General features: G+C 41.5%; 1 protein-coding gene across 4 annotated transcripts in view; it reads right to left on the reverse strand.

The window, feature by feature from the left end:
• Positions 1-15,177, reverse strand: part of ASH2L (ASH2 like, histone lysine methyltransferase complex subunit) — a 31,352-nt gene extending 16,175 nt beyond the window's left edge. For 2 of the 4 annotated variants that reach the window (XM_042934878.1, XM_042934877.1), the window contains exons 1-9: positions 14,955-15,177; positions 14,221-14,287; positions 13,949-14,094; positions 10,171-10,259; positions 9,791-9,885; positions 5,137-5,232; positions 4,413-4,508; positions 2,946-3,021; positions 645-738 (exon numbers count right to left, since the gene is read on the reverse strand). In XM_042934878.1, coding sequence (XP_042790812.1) covers positions 645-738; positions 2,946-3,021; positions 4,413-4,508; positions 5,137-5,232; positions 9,791-9,885; positions 10,171-10,259; positions 13,949-14,094; positions 14,221-14,287; positions 14,955-15,142 — 947 coding nt within the window. In that variant the 5' untranslated portion in view covers positions 15,143-15,177. Of the gene's footprint in view, positions 1-644; positions 739-2,945; positions 3,022-4,412; positions 4,509-5,136; positions 5,233-9,790; positions 9,886-10,170; positions 10,260-13,948; positions 14,106-14,220; positions 14,288-14,505; positions 14,832-14,954 lie in introns of those variants that run through there. The other 2 variants (XM_042934880.1, XM_042934879.1) reach the window with 2 other exon arrangements.
• Between the last annotated feature and the right edge of the window lie 7,895 nt (positions 15,178-23,072).

A 23,072-nucleotide genomic window follows, 5' to 3' on the forward strand; every position in this document is an offset into this window, starting at 1 on the left:
CATGCAACTTCACACATGCTTTTCATTGCTCAAACAGAGGATCCTGCCCTTTGCAGGTAAAACAGGGAAACAAAAAGCATCCGCTTTTAAATTCAGCAAAGTAGTTTTGGTCAAATTACTCTAGCCTGTAGGAATAGCTACGAAAAGGAGGCAGTATGTCCTAAGGAGAAAGTAAGGAAGAAGGGGAACAAGGGTGATTTCCTTTATTATGTTCATTACTAAAACTAATGAACAGAAACTCAGAGATAAGACTGGGAGTACTTACAATCTTAAATAAGAAAAGACCAGGATTTATTGAATAAAGAGAAGGGAAGAGGCTTGAGGGCAGAGGCACACAGCTGAAGTAAAAGAGATAAAGTTCAATCCTTTCTCAGGATGTCTTAACAGCATTGAACTCTACTCCCCAGGCAATGCGCCCCAGGTGCTGCCCCAGCACTCCCCTAACAAAACAAATGTGTAAACTTCGGTTCCCAGCCTGGCATTATTTTATCCCTCAAAGCGCTCAAGATTTGAGAAAAATGGACAGGCTTTTTAATCTCAGACACCTGAGCTACTGAAGAGTGCAGCTCTGTTCCCTCTGATGGGCTGTGCCAGCACCAAAGATGGCCTAACAGTGGTGAGTGCGAGTGGGTGTTTCTGCCCACCTCCGGGCCTTCTTGGTGGTCCCTGCGGTCCCTCCATCTTGCTGCTTGCGCTTCGCTCCTCTTCCTTTTCCACTGCTTCCTGCTGCAATTCCCCCTTTGAAGAGAAGGCAGATCACATTCAATAAGCTGTCACAGAAGCTTCATGTGGATGTGGAAATTCCATGGTGACTAACACTCCTGTCGTGCATTTGTGTAACACCACACACAGGAGGATTTCCTTCCTGAAAGCATATTGGGGTTTCACCCTGGTTCTGAGAGAGTCGGCTGAAGGTCTCACAGCTCAGAACACTGGGTTCTGGCAGTAAGCTCAAATGAACCTAGCACTAATGACACCTGTGTTACACATTCAACCTTTTTAAGGAACTGCAACTACTGGCACACTTTCTGAGGATGTGACACAAATGCATTTTCACGCATTCAGACTCTAAACACCCACATCTAAAAACAACTGCAAGGATAAAATTTTTTTTCCACCCAAATCGATACAAACACCCACAACAAATATCCTCACTACAAGTAGATGTTCACTCACTTGATCTATGCAGGATATATTCCATAAACATAATAAAGGCACAGTATCTGCTAAAGCACTCAACTTGAATACCCAACAAGACAAAGGTACATAAAACATAGAAAACAGAAACAAAAATACTAAAAAGGTGTTTCTCTCCAGTGCTGCTAGATATCCACTCTGGTTGTTCATGACCCAAATAGAAAGGCTTTAAATTTAGTAGGCAACTTTTACAATTATTAAGATTGTGCCAATGCATAAAATTCAGGTCAGACTAACCCAGCTTGTGGAATTAAGAGTGAGTATCAAAAAATTTACATATTTTATGCAAAAAATAATTTAGCAACGTACTAAGGCCACAAGGAATACTACCTAGTGATTTCTGAAATAGGTACTTTGAAGTTTTTGTCCAGTTCTGTCTTTCCTCTCAATTTGTTTTTCTGTCAGAAAATGTCCCTGAACTGCAGGAAAACACCTTTATGGTAACAGCTGCATAGAGTACTGTATCTTAATTTGGGGCAAGCTTGGAAATTCTCAGCAGTTCTGCTGGAATAAAAAGGATCAAGACATTGAGAGCAGGTCATATTCTGCATATACAGGACCAGATTGATGCAGAACTTCCTTTTATGAACACACCATGTATTATTCCTATTTTTCATTTTTAAAAAGGTTGCAATTTAAAAAGATACGCTGTTGCAATATCAATTTGAATTTGTGTTACCTTAAAAGACTATGGATTTCTTACTGTTATTGGTATTTTAATTAATTTGAAAGAGAAGTTTTAGAACCATCTTGAACAAGACGTGCTATATTAAGGTGACTGCTGGCCATGTTAGGCAGAATATGACAACGTACAAGCTTTTAATTACTAACATTCAACTGGAACTATGGTTTCATATCAAGTGCTATTGCCATCATTTCACGATGCTTTAAAATTTTAATCTAGTTTTAGCTTCTACCACAACTCAGCAAAAAGCGTTTTCCAAACCACATAATACTTAAGTCTGAGAGGATGAAAGAAGACAGAGGAGGAATTCACCTCCAAAAGAGACTCCACCTGTAAGAACAGAAGTGGCACCATGTATTTGTCAAATTTTAACAATTAAAAAGGGAAAAAATGGTGTAAAAAGATAAACAATACAGTTAGCTATTTCCAACCCATCTCAGAATATTAGTGACAGTGGAAGTGATTACACATTTAAGATGCTACTGCACCAAAGGACAAGTTAATGTTGCCAAGTGTTAGATGAATAGCTAGTTGCCTCCCAGCTACCCCAACCTTTGTTAGATTACCATTAGTAATGAAGTCCATTCCTGTCATTAGGTGGATTACTGACAGAAAAACATCTACAGCTAGTGATCAGTATAGAAACGCTGTCATGGGAATAAGCTGAAGTTTCAGGGCAAGAGCAATTAGAAGATGGGCAGAGGAAGTCTGTTAAATAACAGCTGAATTAGCAGTAAGAGAGAACAACCAAAACCACGCTGGGTGTCAGTGATAAGGATATAGATGGGGAGTCTAAGATAATAAGCACAGTAAATCTGACTTTAAACCTGTACTTTGTTTTATGCTAAATCTGTTTCACTTAAGACCAAACTGTGGTGTAAAGGGACAAACAGTTCTCCACTACCGTCTGTCAAATCTTTGGCCAGCTTCACAAAACTGAGGTTTGGACTGTAAAGCATCTTTCTAAATATCCAGTTAAGAGTCAACCCAAAGGATGCCCAATTCTAGGCATATTTGGATCCAACAGCTTACAAATATTTCATCGAGACATTTAAACACTTACCATTTAGATTCCCGCTTGTAGACACAGCACTGCTTTGTTTTTGGTTGTCATAAGCAGGACCAATGTTACTAAGATCCTAGAGGGAAAAACATTCAATTATAAAGGGAGGCTATATAATCAAACCTATCTGGCAATGCTCAAAAAACCAGGAAATCCTAGTAGAATGTGAATCAAAACTGACAATCCTAAGAAGCCTGAAATTTACAGGGGTCCAAACCTGGATGCTTCAGAGATCAACAAGTAACATGTGTGAGGCAGGCCAAGTATAAGGATCGAAGTGGTTAACAGTGAATTGGCAGGGGGCGGGGCGGGCCGGGGGGGGGGGGGGGGGGGGGGGGGGGCGGGGGGGGGGCGTTCGAGCGGGAGATGGCAAACAGGAGTGCATGAATGCTATTTTCTCGGCCCCCTGTGGGAATTCAGGCCCACTGTAATCAGATCTTCTCATTCTAGAAGAAAAGACAGAAATCTGAATTTCTGCCCCCAGCACATTAAGTTAACAAATGCTTGATTCATCTACCCTAAGAAAACTGTGGCTAACCTGACTGATTCACATGAGCCTGTTTTGTAGAGTTGCCTGACCACAGATAAGGGTAGCCAAGCAACTGGGAAGAAGGGACCAGGAGTGAACAAAAGTAACCTCTGTGAGGACATGCCCCAAGATCCCCCCACCCCACGTCATCATCCTTTATGCTGTCATTTTTTAAGCACACGTCCCATGAAGAGGCTTGATTCCTTAATGTGCACGCCCAGAAAGGAAGAGACCTCCTTTTGTCCCTATATCAAATCAGCATATTCCATTCAACCTACATACCACCCCGTGACATCCTGACTCCTACCGTTAAAGGCACCCAGCCCATACCCTTTGTGAAGGCCGATTTGAGAAATTTTCTCCCATCTCCTTGCTTCGCACCCTGCGATAAAACCCTTTCTGCTACAAAACCGGTGTCAGCGTTTGGCTTATGTGCATCATAAGGCAATGGGTCCTCACAGTGTAACATTTCTATGTGAAACCTTTAACTTTCAATGCTGGCAGATCAAACATTTCAAGGCACAGCTGAAAGATTTGGCCTCCTGAGATGCCAAATGTGACCCATCGAACAAAGAGTGGACATTTTCTTTCTCCTCAATTGTTCACCACAAATTTCTCTTAATAACACATTTTGAAGAGTAAAATTTGAGATGGAAAGAAAATTAGAAATAACTTGGCCCAGCATATTTGTGTTACAAGTGAGGAAATTAAAATTAAAAAAGATAAAAATGATATGCAAAAGGCTGTAATGTTAAGGGGAAGAACCACAACTAAAACACTAGTCTCCTGGTTTAAGGTAGGGGTTTTTCTCCCCACACATGACAATAACTGCTTACTTGGGGCTCACCACGTTAGAGGCCTGGAATGGCCTGCAGCAAACAGACAAATGTAAACAAAACCTGATTCTGTCTCCAAATCAAAAGGGGAATATAAAGTACCTGATCCAAAAGTCCAAATTTGGGGTAATCTTCTTCTGGGTCCTTACTCCCGGGATCAGGATGTTCCTTTACTAAGAATACATCTCTTTCTTTACTCTAAAAGGAAGCAGTATTTTAGCGTTACCGGAAATTTTATACTTCAAAGTAGTATCGAATGGATGATCAACCAGCAACTCCAATTCCTAAGTGTAACCTCCCCAAATGATAGTATTGCTTTTCCCTCTGATTAGAAAATACACGACCATCAAAAAATTCAAACAGAGGAACTTGAAGAAATGAGAGCCAAAGTCCTTTGGAATCCTCCCCTATCCCTCCACCTCACAGATATAAGTTAGCACTGTTAACAGCTTGCTGTGGCCTTCTCCCCAGGTACTCCCTTTAATTCTAAGGACACTAATGTTTAGAACAGTGTTGTTTTTGTTTTTAAATCAAAGGGAAAAACAGTCTGCCATGTCAATATAAATTATACTTGCAAAAGCACAGTGGACCAAGGTTCCCCTGTCGTGTATAAAACGACATTGATGTTCACTTCAGACACAACTCGGTGATTGTGCGAAAACTATTAAACTTTACAATCAGTGATACCTCACTGTCCAAGATTTAAAACTAAGTTGTTCTCATTTTCTTAGTCATCACGTTATTTCAGTGAGACTAAAACAGATTTAATACTTACAAAGAACACGGATTTTTGAAACGTCAAGTCTGATCATTTTGGTCTACTCACCATTGTTTTAACAATATTATTTGGCCAGGTCATTTTCCCAGGTCTCTGTCTGGTCGTCATGCACTCCCAGTATTTATCAATAAACGGTATGATATCCTAATTTTTTAAAACAAAATATATTAAGAGTTCTATAGTTGCTTTCAAAGTTATACTCACAAAAATGGAATGAAAACTGCAGCATTTTCAAAGAGCTTGTCAGAATCGAGAGAAAAATCCACGTTTAGTTTTTTCATGATTAAACAAATACATAATTGCATGCAAACAATATACAGATTGTGAGGAATTTCATGTAAGTATACACAAGTCTTAGCCTCAGAAGGTTTACAATCCAGTTGGAGGGAAAGATCCTCCCCATTCCCTTGGGTGACATTTGGACATTGACTCCCAAGTGATTCTCTCTCCTGAGCTCCTGTTTTGCCTGCTTCTAAAATCTCTATTTGGTCATCCCAAAGGCACCTCAAACTTGTTACAAAACTAAACTTTGTATCTCAACTCATAAATCTGCTCTGCAGATCTCTATTCTTGCTCTTAATGCTCAGAATCACCTACCTCCTAGAATCACAAGCTAGAAGCCAAGGGCATCATCCTTGATTCTTCTCTTGTGCACAACCATCACATCTAAACCGACACCAAATGAATTTTAAGATTTCAGAAAATTTCTCACCCATCAGGCCTCTTCTATCCCCACTGCTCTGATTATTATCCTCACCAGTTCTTGCTGACATGACTAAACAAATATCTGAGCTTGACCTTGACATTGACCTTCCCCCACTGTCACCATTCTGCCAAAGTCCATCAGAGTTAGAGTCTACCACCAAAACCTTCCACCGCTTAGTTCCATGAAATGAAAACCAAATCTTTACCAAAAGGAACTATTTGGGGTGCCTGGCTGGCTCAGTCAGTGGAGTGTGTGGCTCTTGCTCTCAGAGGTACAAATTCAAGCTCCATGTCAGATGTAGAATTTACTCAAAAAAAAAAAAAAATCTTTAAATAAATAAAAGGAACCAGGGTTGAATCAGGGAAAGTAGAAGGGAAATCTGGAATATTCTGTTGTTCCAGAAAGTAAGGAAGAGTTCAAAAACTCATAGGGACATATCAAAAAGTATCAGGTGTCAGACTCAATGGGGATACACTGATCAAATCTGAGCACCAGAAATCAGAAATCCACAAATTGGGGCACCTGGGTGGATCATTTGGTTAAGCCTCCAACTCTTTGAGTTCGACTCAGGTCATGATCTCACAGTTGGTGACATCAAGCCCTGCGTCAGGCTCTGCACTGAGGGTGCAGCCTGCTTGGCACTCTCTCTCTCCTTTTTCTCTGCCTGTCCACCTCTCTCTCTCTCTCTCTCTCTCTCTCTCTCCCTCCCTCCCTCCCTCCCTCCCTCCCCGTGCCTCCCCACTCTCTCTCAAAAATAAACAAACTTAAAAAAAATAATCCACAAATCTGCAGGGATACTTAAAAAAAAAAAAAGATGGACAGAAAGGAAAACTCTCTTAACAGAAGAACTGCAAGTAACAAATGTATTCTTTTTCACAATGACCACCCTATTAACTGATTCAGGCTAGGATAATCAGGCTAGTTGCTAAAACCATTGCTTGAAGGGGTCCCAATGAGACATTTACACAATCTCAACACATCACCACACAGACTGCTTAATAATTACAAAGACAAAAGGTCCCTTTACAATGGAGAAATCTGATAGATACCTCCTCTTTACCCAAGTAATCAAATTTAAGGTCATTAATAATAAAACAAACCAGTATTTTATGCCTCCTGATGTGATACAAGGAAAAAATACATTATACATACATCACCTACATAATATTCTTGCCAAAAATGTTTAACCTGAACTCTATCATGGGGAAACAATCAGATAAATGCAAACAGAAGAATCACGCCAAACAACTGTCTGGGCTCCTCAAAATTTTAAATGTCATAGCAGACTGGGGTGCCTGGCTTAGTCAGTTGGAGAAACACACAACTCTTGATCTCGGGGCCATGAGCCCCACATTGGGTGTAGAGATTACTTTTTTTTTTTTTTTAATTTTTTTGGGGTTTATTTATTTTTGAGACAGAGAGAGAGGACAAGCAGAGGAGGGGCAAAGAGAGAGGGAGACACAGAATCTGACACAGGTTCCAGGCTCTGAGCTGCCATACAGAGCCCAATGTGGGGCTCGAACTTACGGACCATGAGATCATGACCTGAGCTGAAGTTGGATGCTTAACCGACTGAGCCACCCAGGCATCCCTGGGTGTAGAGATTACTTAAATAAATAAACTTTATAAAGAAATAAACTTTACAGAGAAATAAGTAAATAAATGTATGTCACAGCAGACCAAAAAAACAAAGTAAAATAAATTCAGGAACCATTTTAGATTAAAGACAAAAAAGACATTACGGGGCACCTGGCTGGCTTGGTTGGTAGGGCATACAACTCTTGATCTCAGGGTTGTGAGTTCCAGCCCCATGTTGGGCATGGAACCTACTTAAAAAAAAAAGAGCAAGAGAGACATTACAACTAAATGTAATGTGCAATCTTTGCCTGGATCCTGGATAGAGAAAAAAAGCTATGGAGGATATTAAAATGATAATTAACAATGAGAAAATATAATTATATACTTTATATAAAAAATAAAAACTATATATTAGATAGTAGTATTACATCGACACTAAGTTTTCTGAGTATGATCACTGTACTACGGTTATGGGAAAATACTGGGTATAGTATTCAGTTTAGTCTCATATAACTCAGGGAGATAAAGCAAATGCAGTAAAATATTAATAACTGGCAAATCTAGGAAAATAACTAACAGATGGTTCACTGTACTATCTGAATTTTCCTATGTTTGAAATTTCAAAATAAGAATTTGGGAGGAATAAAAAAAACGGAAAAAACGCAAATCTAATCATAACACATCTGTACTGTAGGAATAAAAAGGAGGTGAGAGGGCTGTCTGACTACTCCAGCCTGCAGGATTAAGTCCTAATTTCTATTCAGTAGAAAAGCCCTTACAGTCTGATCCCAGCTATATTGGTCTCACCATATACCCTATGCCAGTGTCTTTCAAACTGTAGACTGCAATCTATTAGTAGGTTATAAAATCAATTCTGTAAGTCAAAACTAGCACTGACTAGAACAGAAAATAACAATGCAGAGGAAAAAGAGTGGAGGATAAGCACTGTTCAGTGAAAAAAAAATTTTTTTTCAAGTTTATTTTGAGAGAGAGTATGTGCGCACACACATAACAAGGGAGAGACAGTGAGAGGGAGAGAGAGAATCCCAAGCAGGCTCTGTGCCGTCAATCTCACAGACCACCTCACAGACTGTGAGATCATGACCTGAGTGGAGATCAAGAATCAGATGCATAACCAACTGAGCCACCTAGGCGCCCGTGTTTGGTGAAATTTTTGTTTATTTATTTTTCAAGATTTTATCTTTTATATTTTTTGAATTTTTAAAAATATTTGTTACTTATCTTTGAAAGAGAGAGCGTGAGTGGGGGAGGGACAGAGAGAAAGAGAGGGAGAGAGAATCATAAGCAGAGAGAATCCACACTGTCAGCACAGAGCCTGACGTGGGGCTCGATCTCTCAAACCATGACATCGTGACCTGAGCAGAAATCAAGAGTTGGATGCTTAACTGAGCCACCAGGGACCCTTAAAGATTTTATTTTTAAGCAATCTCTACCTACGCCCAACATGAGACTCGAACTCAAGATGCTCTACTGACTGAGCCAGCCAGATGCCCCTTGTTTCAGCTTAAATGAAAGTGGGCAGGTATGAATGTATAGTAGGCATAATGTAAACTCCATCGTTCTAAAATTTACTTAATTTTCATATTTTCTTACCGTGAATCACAGTAGGAAAGACTCATGGGTGGGCTAGTCGTCTAATTTTGAGTCCTGACTTCAGTTGTGTGGTTTTGCAGTTTAATAATAAAGGATAATTCGTTTAAATAAAAGGCATGTATAAACCTACCCCCTTCCCTCTGACAAAATCTATAATAATCGTCTTTAAAAATAGTTAAACGGGGCTGAGAAGGTTCAGCTCAAGATCTGATTTTTTTTCCTGGTTAAGTTTATTTTTGAGTAATCTTTATGCACAATGTGGGGCTCGAACTCAAGACCCTGAGATCAAGAGTCACATACTGTACTGACTGAGCCAGCCAGGCACCCCCTCAAGATTTTTTTTTTTTAAGTTTGAGAGACACAGAGATAGCACCAGTAGGGGAGGGGCAGAGAGAGAGGGAGAGAGAGAGAATCCGAACCAGGCTGTCAGCACAGAGCCTGACATGGGGCCAAACTCACGAAACCGTAAGATCATGACCTGAGCCGAAACCAAGAGTCAGACACTTAACCAACTGAGCCACGCAGGTGCCTCAAGATCTGATTATTAATTGGGGGATAGACAGTTGTTTGCTTCTATAAAGCCAACCAAAACTATTTAAGGATTCCCCCAACTAATAATTTAGCCAACTGACATAATGTGCACATATTAGAAGTTAGTAAATCACATGAAATCAGTAACAACCACTGAATCTATAGTCATATATTCATAAAAATTGGGGGCAAAGTACTCATTGTTAAAGAGTATATTTAGGTGTTCTACCTGATTCTTTGGCATAATTGCAATTACATTAATCTCTTCTCTACCTTATCTTTGGAGAACATGGTTTTTGGATGTTCATCTTGTGTTCGAGACTGCCAAGTTAGGTTGGCCAAAGCACTAAGGCACATTTCTTTCAAGTCTGTTAAAAAGAAAAAGGAAGAAAAAATTATCTATAGTATTATAGTCATATTACCTAAAGGATATTCAACTAGGTGATCCACAAGTTAACAATTATAGCAGCAAAAAAATAAGAGTCATGATTTTCCCTGAAGTGGACCATAGCCATTATTTGGAGCTAAACTCCAATGTTACATAACTTTTACCAGCTACTAGGCAGGAGTTCCCTGATCCTGCTAAGCCCAAATCTCTTTCATTTGCAGCTACCCAGAGGACAATTTTGCGGCACTCGTGAGTTTGTTCTTACTTGCTTGCTTCCGGAGGAAATAGGTATTCCCACTATGATGGCACACATTGCAGTGAAAACTGTAGTTGGTCATGAAAGGCAGACAGGATCTGCAGAACAGCCAGATTAAAAAATCAGTGAACTTCTAAATACACACTTCTTTGTAGAAGTAAATCAACTGAATCGACAGGGATCCCTTCCCTGCAGTGAAAATAATAACGTTAATATATTAATATATGATTAAAATTTACAAAGGTCATCAAAACCAAAACAGGGCTTATATTTTCACAAATACCTGGATTTTTCTGTTAAAACATTTAATAAGATATTATCTATCATAGTAGATAATTCAGCACCAGGAAGATTATCACTGGTGCCTTGTCCAAGCTAGTTTATTAAAGTATTTAAGCACCTAAAAAGAGCATGCCAGGCCAGTTGTGGAAGACAAAGTAGTCTCCTTAAATATAGTTACATGCAAATATTTGTATGTAAATTATATTTAAATATATACAACTCTAATTTACACACAGACATTTATACACTTAAATACTTAAATATCTCTTTAAAAGGTCAATAATACTGCTGGAAAGGGCAGACAGAAGATATGACAAGATTAATTAAAAATGTAAATAATTATTCAAGAAGACAACACGTAAGTCACAAAACATTACTTGTCTCAGTACCAAAGGAATCCTACAGGTGATAATTACTCCAGAGGAGTTTTAAGGATCCAAGTAGTAACTTCAGATTTAAGAGTTAGAAACATTTTGGAGAACGTAAGTTATGGACTAGATTTGGGAAGATGAGTTGGTTTTCTTTTGTCTAAGTGAACTATATACAGAGATGAGAAAGGCCAACAAGGGGGCAGAGGAGCAAACTGCTGTAGATAAGTTTGTCCCAGAGAGGGGATTTGGAAGAAAAAAAGAAAAAAAGAAAAAAAAAAATAAAGAAAAATAAAAAAGGCTTGAAAGGCAGGAAGTGCAAGGAGCCAGGTAGAGTTGGATTTTTTCTGTGGGTAATGGGAACTCCTTGAAGGGGAAGTGACATGGTTAAAATTTTAAGTGACAGGTTGGGTCTGAAGGAAGAGATGAGAAAAAGCAAATGTGGGGGCACTTGGGTGGCTCAGTCAGTTAAGCATTAGACTCTTGACTTTGACTCATGTCATGATCTTATAGTTTGTGAGTTTGAGCCCCAAGTTGGGCTCTGCACTGACAGAGCACTTAACAGAATGAGCCACCCAGGCACCCCTACGTAAGACACTTTTGTAGCAGTTCCAGCAGAAGGCAAAGAAGGCCTCACTTAGGGTGAAAGAATAAAAACGGAAAGGACAAGCCCATATACAAGAGAAAAAAATTGGTAAAGCTTGGTGACTGATTAGATATGGAGGATGGGGCGGGGGGGGGGGGGGGGGCAGGGAAGGAAGTGAAAGGAGTTCTAACTATTAAGACTGCTTGTATCACAAAGATAGCTCCTCAGAAGTGAGTTTGGGGGCAAGTGAAAACTTGTCTGTATTGTATAAGGGGGCCTTACTCTTTTTTTTGTTTTTAATATTTATTTTTGAGAGAGAGAGCAAGAGAGAGCTAGCGCGTGGAGGTGGGGAGGAGGGAGGGGCAGAGAGAGGGAGACACCGGGAAATCGCAGGCTCCAGGCTCTGAGCTGTCAGTACAGAGTTCCACGCTGGGCCTGAACTCACAGAACCATGAGACCATGACCTGAGCTGACGTCAGGCGCTTAACTCACTGAGCCACCCAGGTGCCCCAGGAGACCTTAGTCTTAAAAAGGAGAAAGTAATAGAAAAATACAAGACTGGTTTAGGTTGTAAGAGAAGAAATCAAAATAAAAGCAGATTTATCTGGACTCAAGTGAAACTTGCTTTAAGTATCCTCGAAGAGAAGGTTCCTAAATGTGTGTCTATTGTCACCACTCAAGAAATTAAGAAACATTCTTGTGAATGTTAAGGCTGAATTCCCTTGCCTTTACCTTGCTCTTGAACCCTTTCTGTTCAACAGCCCACCATGATAAAATCACCTACAGAAAGTAAAGCCTCAAACTAGAGACATGTAGAAGTATAGTTATTAATTCAAATATAATCAGGTATTCACAGCAGCCTTTTTCCTACCCTGACTAGCTCCCTTCCTCCATCTCAGTTGTGAAAGACAATCCGTCTCACCTAGTTGGGCTTTAGGTGTAACTTCTCAAATTCAGGTACAAACTGGTTTCTACCAAAACTCTTGAACTGTGGTTTGCTTCTTCCCTAGATCACCCCAAGTTAGCTCTCTGGTAAATTTCCTTTCCTAGGCTCTGTCTATCCAAATAAATTCTCTTTGGCCAAAGCGGCCAGATTTTAGTTGGGTCTTATCTAAGTGACCAGCTTTGCTTATCTTGTATACTTTCCCTATAGATACTTCTACCAAGATCAATTCTTTCTTCCAGATCCTTCATTATTTTTTTTTTTAAACACTGTATCCTAGATCACTAATCACATGTTAATTAGAACATTAGCATTTCTAAAGTCCCCTACAACTTTTTAATTAGAAAGCACACAATAAATTATAAAGGAAGGTGCTTCCTCGACAACCCACCCAAGAAGGAAGAATTTCAGAATAGTGCAGCCTTATTTTGAGGCAGTCTTATCTGAATTTACTTGCACAAAAAGAACCATAAAAAACACCAAAGAGAGCCAGCAGTACAATGATTTCCATAGACAGTATGTCAACATCAAGCACTTGCTAGCTGTTGGCAAACTCCCTACAATAAAGCAAAAATTCTTTTACTTTCAATCAATCATAAAGTGATTTTGATTCATTAGAAGAGGTAAAAGATAGGAAATATGTTTTGCTGAGAAGTGAACACAGAATACTTAAAGGGAGTGAGTTTGAAGCCAAAAGGGAAAAAAGGATCGCTCAAGCATGAAGAGTCACTGGTTATCTCAAATTTTTGACAACAGGCTTTGTCCACCATATACACCAACCCTCTCCCCCAAAATCCGTAACACCAAATACAACATCTAAATGCTACTGTCCCATAACTGTTTATATAATGCTTCGTAATTGCATGGTTTTGTCTCCTAACCACGTTGTAAGCTCAAAAGCAGGGAGAATACCTATCATTGTACCTATTAGGGCTTGACCCTCAATAGATAGAAAACAGTTCAGATTATTAAAACAATTCTTGATTCAAATCCTACTACTCACTGAAGGTGAGGTTAGAAGACATAGGAAATAATATGCTTTTATATTTGCCTACAAATTATTATTCAACTGTTGAACATACTGAGATTTATTTTAAAAAGCGATTTTTTAAAAATTTTTTTAATTTTTTTTTAACGTTTATTTATTTTTGAGAGAGAGACAGAGCATGAACGGGGGAGGGTCAGAGAGAGAGGGAGACACAGAATCCGAAACAGGCTTCAGGCTCTGAGCTGTCAGAACAGAGCCTGATGCGGGGCTCGAACTCACGGACCGTGAGATCATGACCTGAGCCGAAGTCGGACGCTCAACGGACTGAGCCACCCAGGCGCCCCTAAAAAGCGATTTTTTAAAACATTTTTTAAATGTTTATTTATTTTTGAGAGACTGAGCATGAGCGGAGGAGGCGCAGAGAGAGAGAGAAAGAGACACACACATAGAATCCGAAGCAGGCTCCAGGCTCTGAGCTGTCAGCACAGAGCCCAACGCCAGGGCTCAAACTCACAGACCGCGAGATCATGACCTGAGCCGAAGTTGGACATTCAACTGACTTAGCCACACAGGTGCCCCTTAAAAAGCGATTCTTAACAAAGATTACAAAAAATACTCACGAGGTATCTATGCCAAAGGTGTCCGCTGTGAACCATTTTGTACATATGCCACACTGCAGCTCTACCTCTCCTAACTGTCGGCCATTCTCTTCATCCACGGAGCCCGCCTGCGTATCCATCACCTCTGAAGTGTCCCCAGCACCTTCCTGTGTCCACACAGCAATTAGAGAATCAGGTCAGTTGATCCTATTGTATTTAACTCACTTAAAAACTTAAACAAACAAAAAACAGAACCTATTTTGCCTTGCATACATCCAAAAAGAAATACTTACTAGTGTATCTTTTCCATTAGAAGATTCAGTCTCCAAACCACCACCTACATCAACTGAATTTGCATCCCTACAAGATAGTGAAAGTACTCAAGTGAGAATCTTCAAGGGAAACAAACCTCAAAACGCCTATGCCTAAGGATAATGATCAAAGTACAGGTGAACTTCACACTCCTACAGCTTTTTCAGCTAAGCCTATTCTCTCAGCCTGGGTGCCCAGGGTTAGGAAGAATATGACCAAGACAGACGCAGGCCCATAGGGCAGAGAGAAGCCTAATCTGTCCTTACTGACAAATCTACAGGAGATGGAATTAGTCCTGGGGGAGGTTCGCCTAGATGCAGCTCTCCCACTCTTGTTTTCAGAGGAACCGTTACTTCTTCCAGTCCGGCAATGCAAAGTGGTTTCTCCTCTGGGATATCTGAGGAGTTCCTGCTATAAGAGTGAGCTACCAGACCTCTCAGGAGCCTGAGAGAGAACAAGAACCTTGACTCTCAGGACCCGCGAAAGGTACGGAAAGGGGCGTAGTTACAGACACAGTTAAGAGGGGAGGGAGAAGGGGACGGGCCAAGCGGCGGGCGGGACTACAGTCCTGGAAGGCGGGGGGGGCGAAGGGCGAGCCGTTGGCTGCAGGGCCTAGGTTCGGAGGGTGCGGGCAGGAGAGTTCCAGGGAGCCGCGGGACTCCAGGAGGGGTGGGCCTCCCTCCCAGTGTCCCCCTCGGGCTGCAGGACATCTTACCCACTTTCTGCCTCTCCAGAACCGGGTTCTGCTGCTGGAGCAACAGATGTTCCCTCTCCAGCCGGGGCAGTTGCCACCGCTACCACCGGTTTTGTCTCCCCTTCTTCTGCCACTGTTGCATTTGCTGCCGCTGCTGGGCCGGGTCCTGCATCCACTCCAGGTCCCGGTCCGGTTCCCGCCGCCGCCATCACTGCCGCCTCCCAGAGTTCTCGCGAGAATTCGCTCTCCGTCTCGCGTGAGTTGCTGACTGGCTTTGTAATCTTCAAACAGTAAACGCGTTTGGTGGGTCCACCGCTTGCCTTGACGAGTGGGCCCTCCAGGCCCACTTTAAGGTCGGGCAGGCGGAGGCGGGCAGGGTCCTGGGATTTGGAGTGGTAGCCACAGAGCTAGGAGAAGGCGGAGGTACTAGTTTGATTTCCTCCAGGGCTCACTTCGTTTTCCGGGCTGGATGTTGTGATTTTCGTGGCCGACACTGGAAATCAGCGCTGATGAGGCGCCTTGAGAGCGCTGGGTGCCTACGGACTCTGAAGGCTGTGGTGTGCATTGCAAACGTTCCTCATCATTAAATGTAGGAAATGTCTTCTACAAACACTAGCACTCACTGCCCTCCCGCCCCAGAAGCAGTTCGTTACTGCCGTGGTGTTCTGCCACTTTGAGCACGTTTTCAAGTGGCTACTTAGCCTAGAAAGTATGAGTCCAGAGTCCCAGCTACATAGGTTAGGACCGGAGAGGGGATGTTCCATACAGGCGGAAGAGGTAAGCAGCAATGTGTGTTCTAGAAGCTGCAAGCCACTTAATATTTTAAGAGGAGGAAAATGAGGCCCGAGTTAGGAAGCCAGGTGCTGGAGGACTTTCCAGTTGAGAGAAGATTGTCCTTAGAGGAAGGAACAGGTAGCGACCAAAGGTAAGGGAGGAATAAACCTCAGTATTGGTAGGTGAAATCACTGGAGTAGACTTATTCAGAGTCTTCAAACTTAAGAATATAAACCTCTAGAAGTATTCAGGCCAGGAGAGTTTTCAGGAAACCAGTGTGTACATCCTAATTTTTACAGAGTCGCCCGAGAACACACTTTTCTCCCACTTTACAAAAAAAAAAAAAAAAAAAAAGGCATACCTCTCTCCAATCGTGAATCAAATCTTACTATGATGTCTTGCCCAAGGGTTTACAAACCTATGGGACACCAGACACAAGAACAATTGGAAATATGTAAGTATTTGGATTTCCCAGTTGGTTCCCAATTATTTGTTTTCAACAAAATTGAAGGGGATCCTAATTGAGTTACCAGTTGATAGATTATTTTAAAAACTGATTATTATTATTTTTTAAATGTTTATATATTTAGTTTTGAGAGAGAGAGAGAGAGCACAAGTGGGGGAGGGACAGAGAAAGAGAGGGAGACACAGAATCTGAAGGAGGCTACAGGCTCCGAGCTGACAGTCCATCGCAGGTCTTGAACCCATGAACCGGGAGATCATGACCTGAGCCCAAGTCAGATGCTCAACTGGCTGAGCTACCCGGGTGCCCGGAAAAATTGATAGATTATTTTAAAATTTTAAATAATTATTTTAAAAGTGGTGGGTGAAATTTTAAGAAGAAACAATACTTTGCACAGACTCAAAGTATTTCCTCCAAAATATTTACTCTAGTATTAAATGTTTTAACATACAGCTACAACATCTTTGATACTGCTTCCTCCGAGGTAGAGCTTGAATCCCACCTCTTATTGAGTGTGTGGGCTGGATTTAGATATTTGTTTCTGAACAATAGAATATGGAAAAGGAAAATGGTAAGTTTTACAGTAGAGAAACTGGCAGATACCACCTTAACCAAGTGGTCAAGGTTAACACCACCAGTAATAAATCAGGTTGATATCATTTGCCCCTTTGATACGATGCAATGAGAAGGACTTCATCTCTGTGGAATTCTTCCCCCAAATTTATAACCCCAGTCTAATCAAGAGAAAACAGCCAAATCTAAGTTGAGACATTCTAGAAAATATCTAACCAGTACACCTCAAAACTTTTCACATCATGAAAGACATGAGAAACTCTGGAGGAGACGAGGAGATGACAACTAAATGCAGCGTATCCTGGATTGGATCTTGGAAGAGGAAAGGGACATTAGAGGGAAAAAATGGTGAAATCAATAATGTCTGTAGTTCATAGTATTACAGCAATGTTAATTTCTTAGTTCTGATCAATGTACCATGCTTCAAGATGTCAACATTAGGGGAAGAGCTGGGTTAAGGCTATGTGGGGGAACTCTTTGCACTATCTTTGTGACGCTTCTGTAAATCTAAAAGTAATTGAAAATCTAAATTAAAAAACTGGTGGTAGATCACAATGTGATTTGGCATAGAACTTCGAAGGAGTTCAAATAATTGAGTTCCGGGGCGCCTGAGTGGCTTAGGCAGTTGAGCGTCTGACTCTTGATTTTGGCTTAGGTCATGGTCCCAGGGTTGTGGGATCGAGCGCCTCCTTGGGGTCCTCACTGAGCGTGGAGACTGCTTAGGATTCTCTCTCTCCCTCTCTCTTCCCCTCCCCTGCTTGTGTGTGTGTGCACATGCATGCTCCTTCTCTCTCTCTCTCTCTCTCTCTCTCTCTCAAAATAAACATTAAAAAAAAAGTTGCACAGTCCACAGACTGAGCCAGCTGGCACCCCAGAAATTTTTTTTTTTTAGTTTTATTTAACAATGCTAATGTTTGCAATCTGTCTGAAACCCCCTGCGGGTAATTAAATTTACAATGATAAATTCATTCATGCAAACAAAATTTTGAAGATCACTAATTTAGAACAATGTCTTTCAAATGTTTGGCCACAACTCCCGTAAGAAACACATTTTGCAATGTGACCTAGTATACACGTTATATTAGTTACAATTAGAAGATTTATGAAACAATCTACATTTGTATTATGTCTTTTTTTTTTTTTTTTTTTTTAATGCCAGTAGTGACACTCTAAATTGATTGGACAACCTCTGATACAGAATTGTTGTCAAAGAGCTGTGATCTGGGGGTTGTGTTCTGGGCAGCAACTTCATTTTTTTGTATTAAAATTTTTTTTTTTTAATTTTTATTTCTTTTTGACAGAGAGACAGCATGAGCAGGGGAGGGCCAGAGAGATGGAGACACAGAATCCGTAGCAGGCCCTAGGCTCTGAGCTGTAGCACAGAGCCCGACGCGGGGCTCGAACTCACAAGCCATGAGATCATGACCTGAGCTGAAGTCAGACGCTTAACTGACTGAGCCACCAGGCGCCCCTTAAAAAAAAATTTTTTTTTTTTTAAATTTTAGAGAGAGAGAGCATGAACAGGGGAGAGGCAGATGGAGAAAGAGAATCTTAAACAGGTTCCCTGCTCAGCAGAGAGCCTGATGGAGGGTTCGATTTCATGACCTGAGCCGAAATCAAGAGTTGGATGCTCAATCAACTGAGCCACCCAGGCACCCCATCAGCTACATTTTAAGTGAAGGCCATGAATGATTCATTTTAAATGAAAGTGATGAGTGATTCCAGTTTCTTGGAATCATTTAGCAGAACCCACATTATAGTGGATTGAAAAGGGAGTGGAAGGATAGAAGCAGAAATAGCTGTGTAGACAGATCTTTCCAGTTTTTTGAGGCTCACTCTTTTTCTTCCTTCCTTTTCTTTCTTTCTTTCTTTCTTTCTTTCTTTCTTTCTTTCTTTCTTTCTTTCTTTCTTTCTTTCTTTCTCGTTTATTTTGAGAGAGAGCTGGAGAGGGACAGAAAGAGAGGGAGAATCCCAAGCAGCCTCCAAGCTATCAGTCAGTACAGAGTCCAACACGGGGCTTGATCTCATGACCTTGAGATCATGACCTGAGCCGAGATCAAGAGTCAGGAGCTTAACTGACAGCCACCCAGACATCTGGAGGCATTTTATTTCTGCAAAGAAAAAACTGAGTCAGTGTGGCAAAATGTTGACATTTGTTAAATCCTTGTTTGTTACCTGGTTCTTTGCTCTGTTTTCAGTGTGTTTGAAATAGTTCCTAAACAAAGGTTTGGTTCTGAAGGAGCAATTAGATGATAGCTGGAGGGGAATGCAGGGTTGGGAGAGAGGCTCATGACACACTTTTATTCATCAGTATGGAGCCAGAGGTTGAAAATGCAGGAGAGGTGGTAGTTGATGAACAGCTTTCTAAAGAAACTGGGTCAGGGCACCTGGGTGGCTCAGTTGGTTAAGCATCTGACTCCTGATTTTGGCTGAGGTCATTATCTCACAGTCTGTGAGTTCGAGCCCTGCGTTGGGCTCTGTGCTGACAGTATGGAGCCTGCTTGGGATTCTCTGTCTCCCTCTCTCAGCCCCTCGCCCCATGCATGCACACTCACTGTCTCTCAAAATAAATAAACTTAAAAAAATTATTATTTTAATGAACCGGGTCAAGGAGCTGAGTCAACTGGCAGAGATGAAGTTTGGCTTGATGACAAGGAGAGAATCCATTCATCTGAAACAGGAAGAAATCGGGAGGATGGAATAAGGACGTGGTTTGTAACTAGGAACAGGAGACTATGAGAAAATATTGGTGGCTGATAGCGAGGGCTTCACTGAGCTCTGAGCCTGCATATTGATAGTGCCTACAATTTATATCTTCCAGTTCCTGCAACACCACAATGCTATATAACAGCGAAGATGATTTGAAACAATCATCTGAGTTTTCAGTTTTTCCAGGCAGGTAAAAGTAAGGGCCAGGATAAAAGGCAGCCAAAGATGATAGCAAGAAAGCAGTTCAGGTGATTAACCATGGCATCTGAGGAAGCAGAGAGGGAAACGGGGGAATTCAGCGTCCAGAAGTCTGGATGAAAAGGCAGGAACTAGAATGGGGAGAGGTCAAAGTAAGAATATTTGAGTTCAGGATATTCGGAGAATTCCACAGCCAACTCACCTGTGGGTAAAAGTGGGTGAGGCTAAGGTGGAACCAGACCTAATTTCTAGAATTGGAAAGCAAGGCATCCCACACACTGGACAGCTGCTCAAGATAAAGGTTAATAAAATCATTCATAGCACCAGCTTACAAGTTTAGGCTGGATAAAAACAGGAGAAACACATTTTGGGGAGGTTTCCCTGTCAGCAGCGGGGGAACTCACCCAGCTTGTCAGAAAGCGGACTATCCAGCTGGAGTGTCGCTTATTCGCCTGGCCCTGGTGAAAATATGGAGCGCATTCTCTCATCCTCAAATACAGTATTCAGAATGTTCACAATTGTTATTCTTGAGCAGTGGGTTTATAAAGACCGCCTCTTTCTCTCTTCTCTGTATTTTCCAAGTGTTTGACAGTGTGCCAAGAGTTGCTCGAATCAGAAGTAAATAAAGTCTTCAAAAAGAAAACTTGTCTCCCTCCACACTTTTCTCCACTAGGTCTCAGATTTGTCCCTTCTCCAACCTATTTGTCCCTCCAACCTATTGTGGTTTTGTTTTGTTTTGTTAGAGAGAGAGAGAGAGAGCAAGCAGGGGAGAGGCAAAGAGAGAATCCCAAGCCAGCTCTGCACTGTCAGTGCAGAGCCCGATGCAATGCGGGGCTCGAACTCCTTGAGCCAAAGTCAAGAGTCTGACACTTAACCAACTGAGCCAGTCAGGTGCTCCCAGCCATTTTTTTTTTCACTTCACTAGGATTACCACACCTGAATCTTCCTGATTCGGGCTTTCCTACTCCAATTCAGCCTGGCCAATCATCTGATACCTCTGCAGCACTTCATCTTTCTTTAGGGAGCTACTTACTGCCTTTCAGAGAAAACTTAGAGTCCAGGAGTGCCCAGCAAATGACCCCAATTCCTGTGGGAACCCACCATTCTCAGCATACTCCACCCCATCTTCCAGTCTCTAGGTTTGGTCCTGCTTCCCTCCATCCTGATTGCCCCTGGCCCCCCACGTCCATTACATCAAGACATTACATCAAGACACATGCCTAAGTTACTTCCCCTGGAAACCTTGCTTCCCGCAGTCTTTATGTGAGTGTATGTGATTCACTAGGCCTCAGTTGCAAATTAGAACATTTTTATTGTAGAACCAGTGTTCATAATCCTGTTTGGCTCATCTGTACGGGGACCAACACGGGGGATCATTTCGTTTGTAACACACCATGATGTCTTATGAATAATTGACTTTCAAATGTTTAAAAGCAGTCAGCACCCCACTCTGCATTCAGTTCACTTCCGTTTCCTTTTTCTTTTTTTAAAGATTTTATTTTTTTAAGTTTATTTATTTTGAGAGAGAAGGAGCACAAGTAGGGGAGGGGCAGAGAGAACGGGAGAGAGAGAATCCCAAGCAGGACTGTCAGCTCAGAGCCTGACATCAGGCTCAGAGCCTCACACGAACTGTGAGATGATGACCTGAGCTGAAAGTAAGAGATGCTTGACCGACTGAGCTAACCGGGCGCCCCTAAAGATTGAGCCCCAACATGGGGCTCAAACCCACAATCCCAAGATCAAGAGTCACATGCTCCACTGACTGAGCCAGCCAGGCACCCCATTGTCTCTCATTTCTTTGCTTGAGCTGTTCTCTCCAGTTCGAGTGGCAAATGTTAAAAATCAAGTTTCAAAAGAGTATTGTTTCATCCCATAGGGTTTAATTATTTTGGATGAAGTTAATAGCGCGCCTGGCTGGCTCAGGTGGTAGTGCATGCGACTCTTGATCTCAGCGTTGTAAGTTTGAGTCTTGCGTTGGGTGTGGAGTTTACTTAAAAATAAATCTTTAAAAAAAAATTAAGCAGGGCCCCCCGGGTGGCTCAGTTGGTTATGTTTCTGGCTCTTGATTTCGGCTCAGGTCATGATCTCACAGTTGGTGAGTTCTAACCCCACCTAGGGGCTCTGCGCTGACAGTGCAGAGCCTGCTTGGGATTCTTTGTCTTCCTCTCTCTCTGCCCCTCCCCTGCTCTCATGCGTGCCCTCTCTGTCTCCAAAATAAATAAGTAAACATTTTTTTTTTTTTTAATTTAAGAAGCAATTATTTTGACTAATGGATCTTCTGGATTTGAGAATAAAAGAGTGTAAAGAAAAAACAGTATTGGGGTGCTCTCTCAGTCAGTAGAGGAAGTGATTCTTGGAGTCTTGAGTTGGAGCCCCATGTTGGATGTAGAGATTACTGAAATAAAAACTTCAAAAGAGAAAAAACAGTATTATGGTGTGATTCTACTTTTGTATATTTTTAGTATACACAAATCTGGAGTTACAGCTTATATCAGTGGTTATGTCTGAGGGAATGGAGGTGATTACAAAGACTTTCTGTAATGTACTTCTGTAGTATCTTAGATTTTTCTATGAACTAGATTTGTAATCTGAAAAAGGTGGACACATGTTCAAGAACTGTACACACAGGTAAACTAAACCACACAAAGTAATTTCCCCAGGATAAGTGTTGAAGTGAACTAACCTACTTCTATCATCTTTCAAGCAGAAAAAACGATGCTCCCTCTCCTTAAGGAATGGATCATTTTCTTCTCATTTAAAGACAAAACGAAGACATGGATGAGCTGGCTTCTAATTGTTTTGAATTACTCCTCGCTCCTGAAACGCACCCAAGCTGTGTCCATTTTGTCTGTCAGCAGCCCCACTAACTTCTTGCATGAGTGTTTTCTTGCTGTTTTCTCAGAGATGAATGAAGCTTTCCAGAAAGTTCTACAACTTAAAAACCCAGTTCCAGACTTTCCTCCTCCCAAGAGTCTGCTTTAGCAAAATAAATGTGTTAGTTAGGCAGTACTTTCTTTGCACATGCTGAAAGTCTGATGGGGGGGGGGGAGGTGGGGGCTGAGATTCTTGCATTTCTAACAAGCTCCCAGGTGGGTGGCAGGAATGCTGGCCTGAGGATCATAAGTATTTCTGACCCTATTTCACCTTCCGACTAGCTTCTCTAACGTGATCCCTTTCAACAAGGCTTTGTATACAGCTGGTAATAACTAACTATGCTTAGCTATTAGCTAACTTAGCAGAGTAATTCCACATAGTAATGAATTTCCCATCTACCCCGTCTCCCTTCCCACATAGTGCTTAACCCTGGCTATACTTTAAAATCACCTGAGGAACTTTACCAAAAAAAAGGCAAGGACCCTTGGCCAATACAATTTGACCTTGTGAACAGGGGATCCAGGCATTGATAGCTTTATTAATTTTTA

Source organism: Panthera leo, chromosome B1 (genome assembly GCF_018350215.1).
Source record: "Panthera leo isolate Ple1 chromosome B1, P.leo_Ple1_pat1.1, whole genome shotgun sequence".
Classification (NCBI taxonomy): Eukaryota; Metazoa; Chordata; class Mammalia; order Carnivora; family Felidae; genus Panthera; species Panthera leo.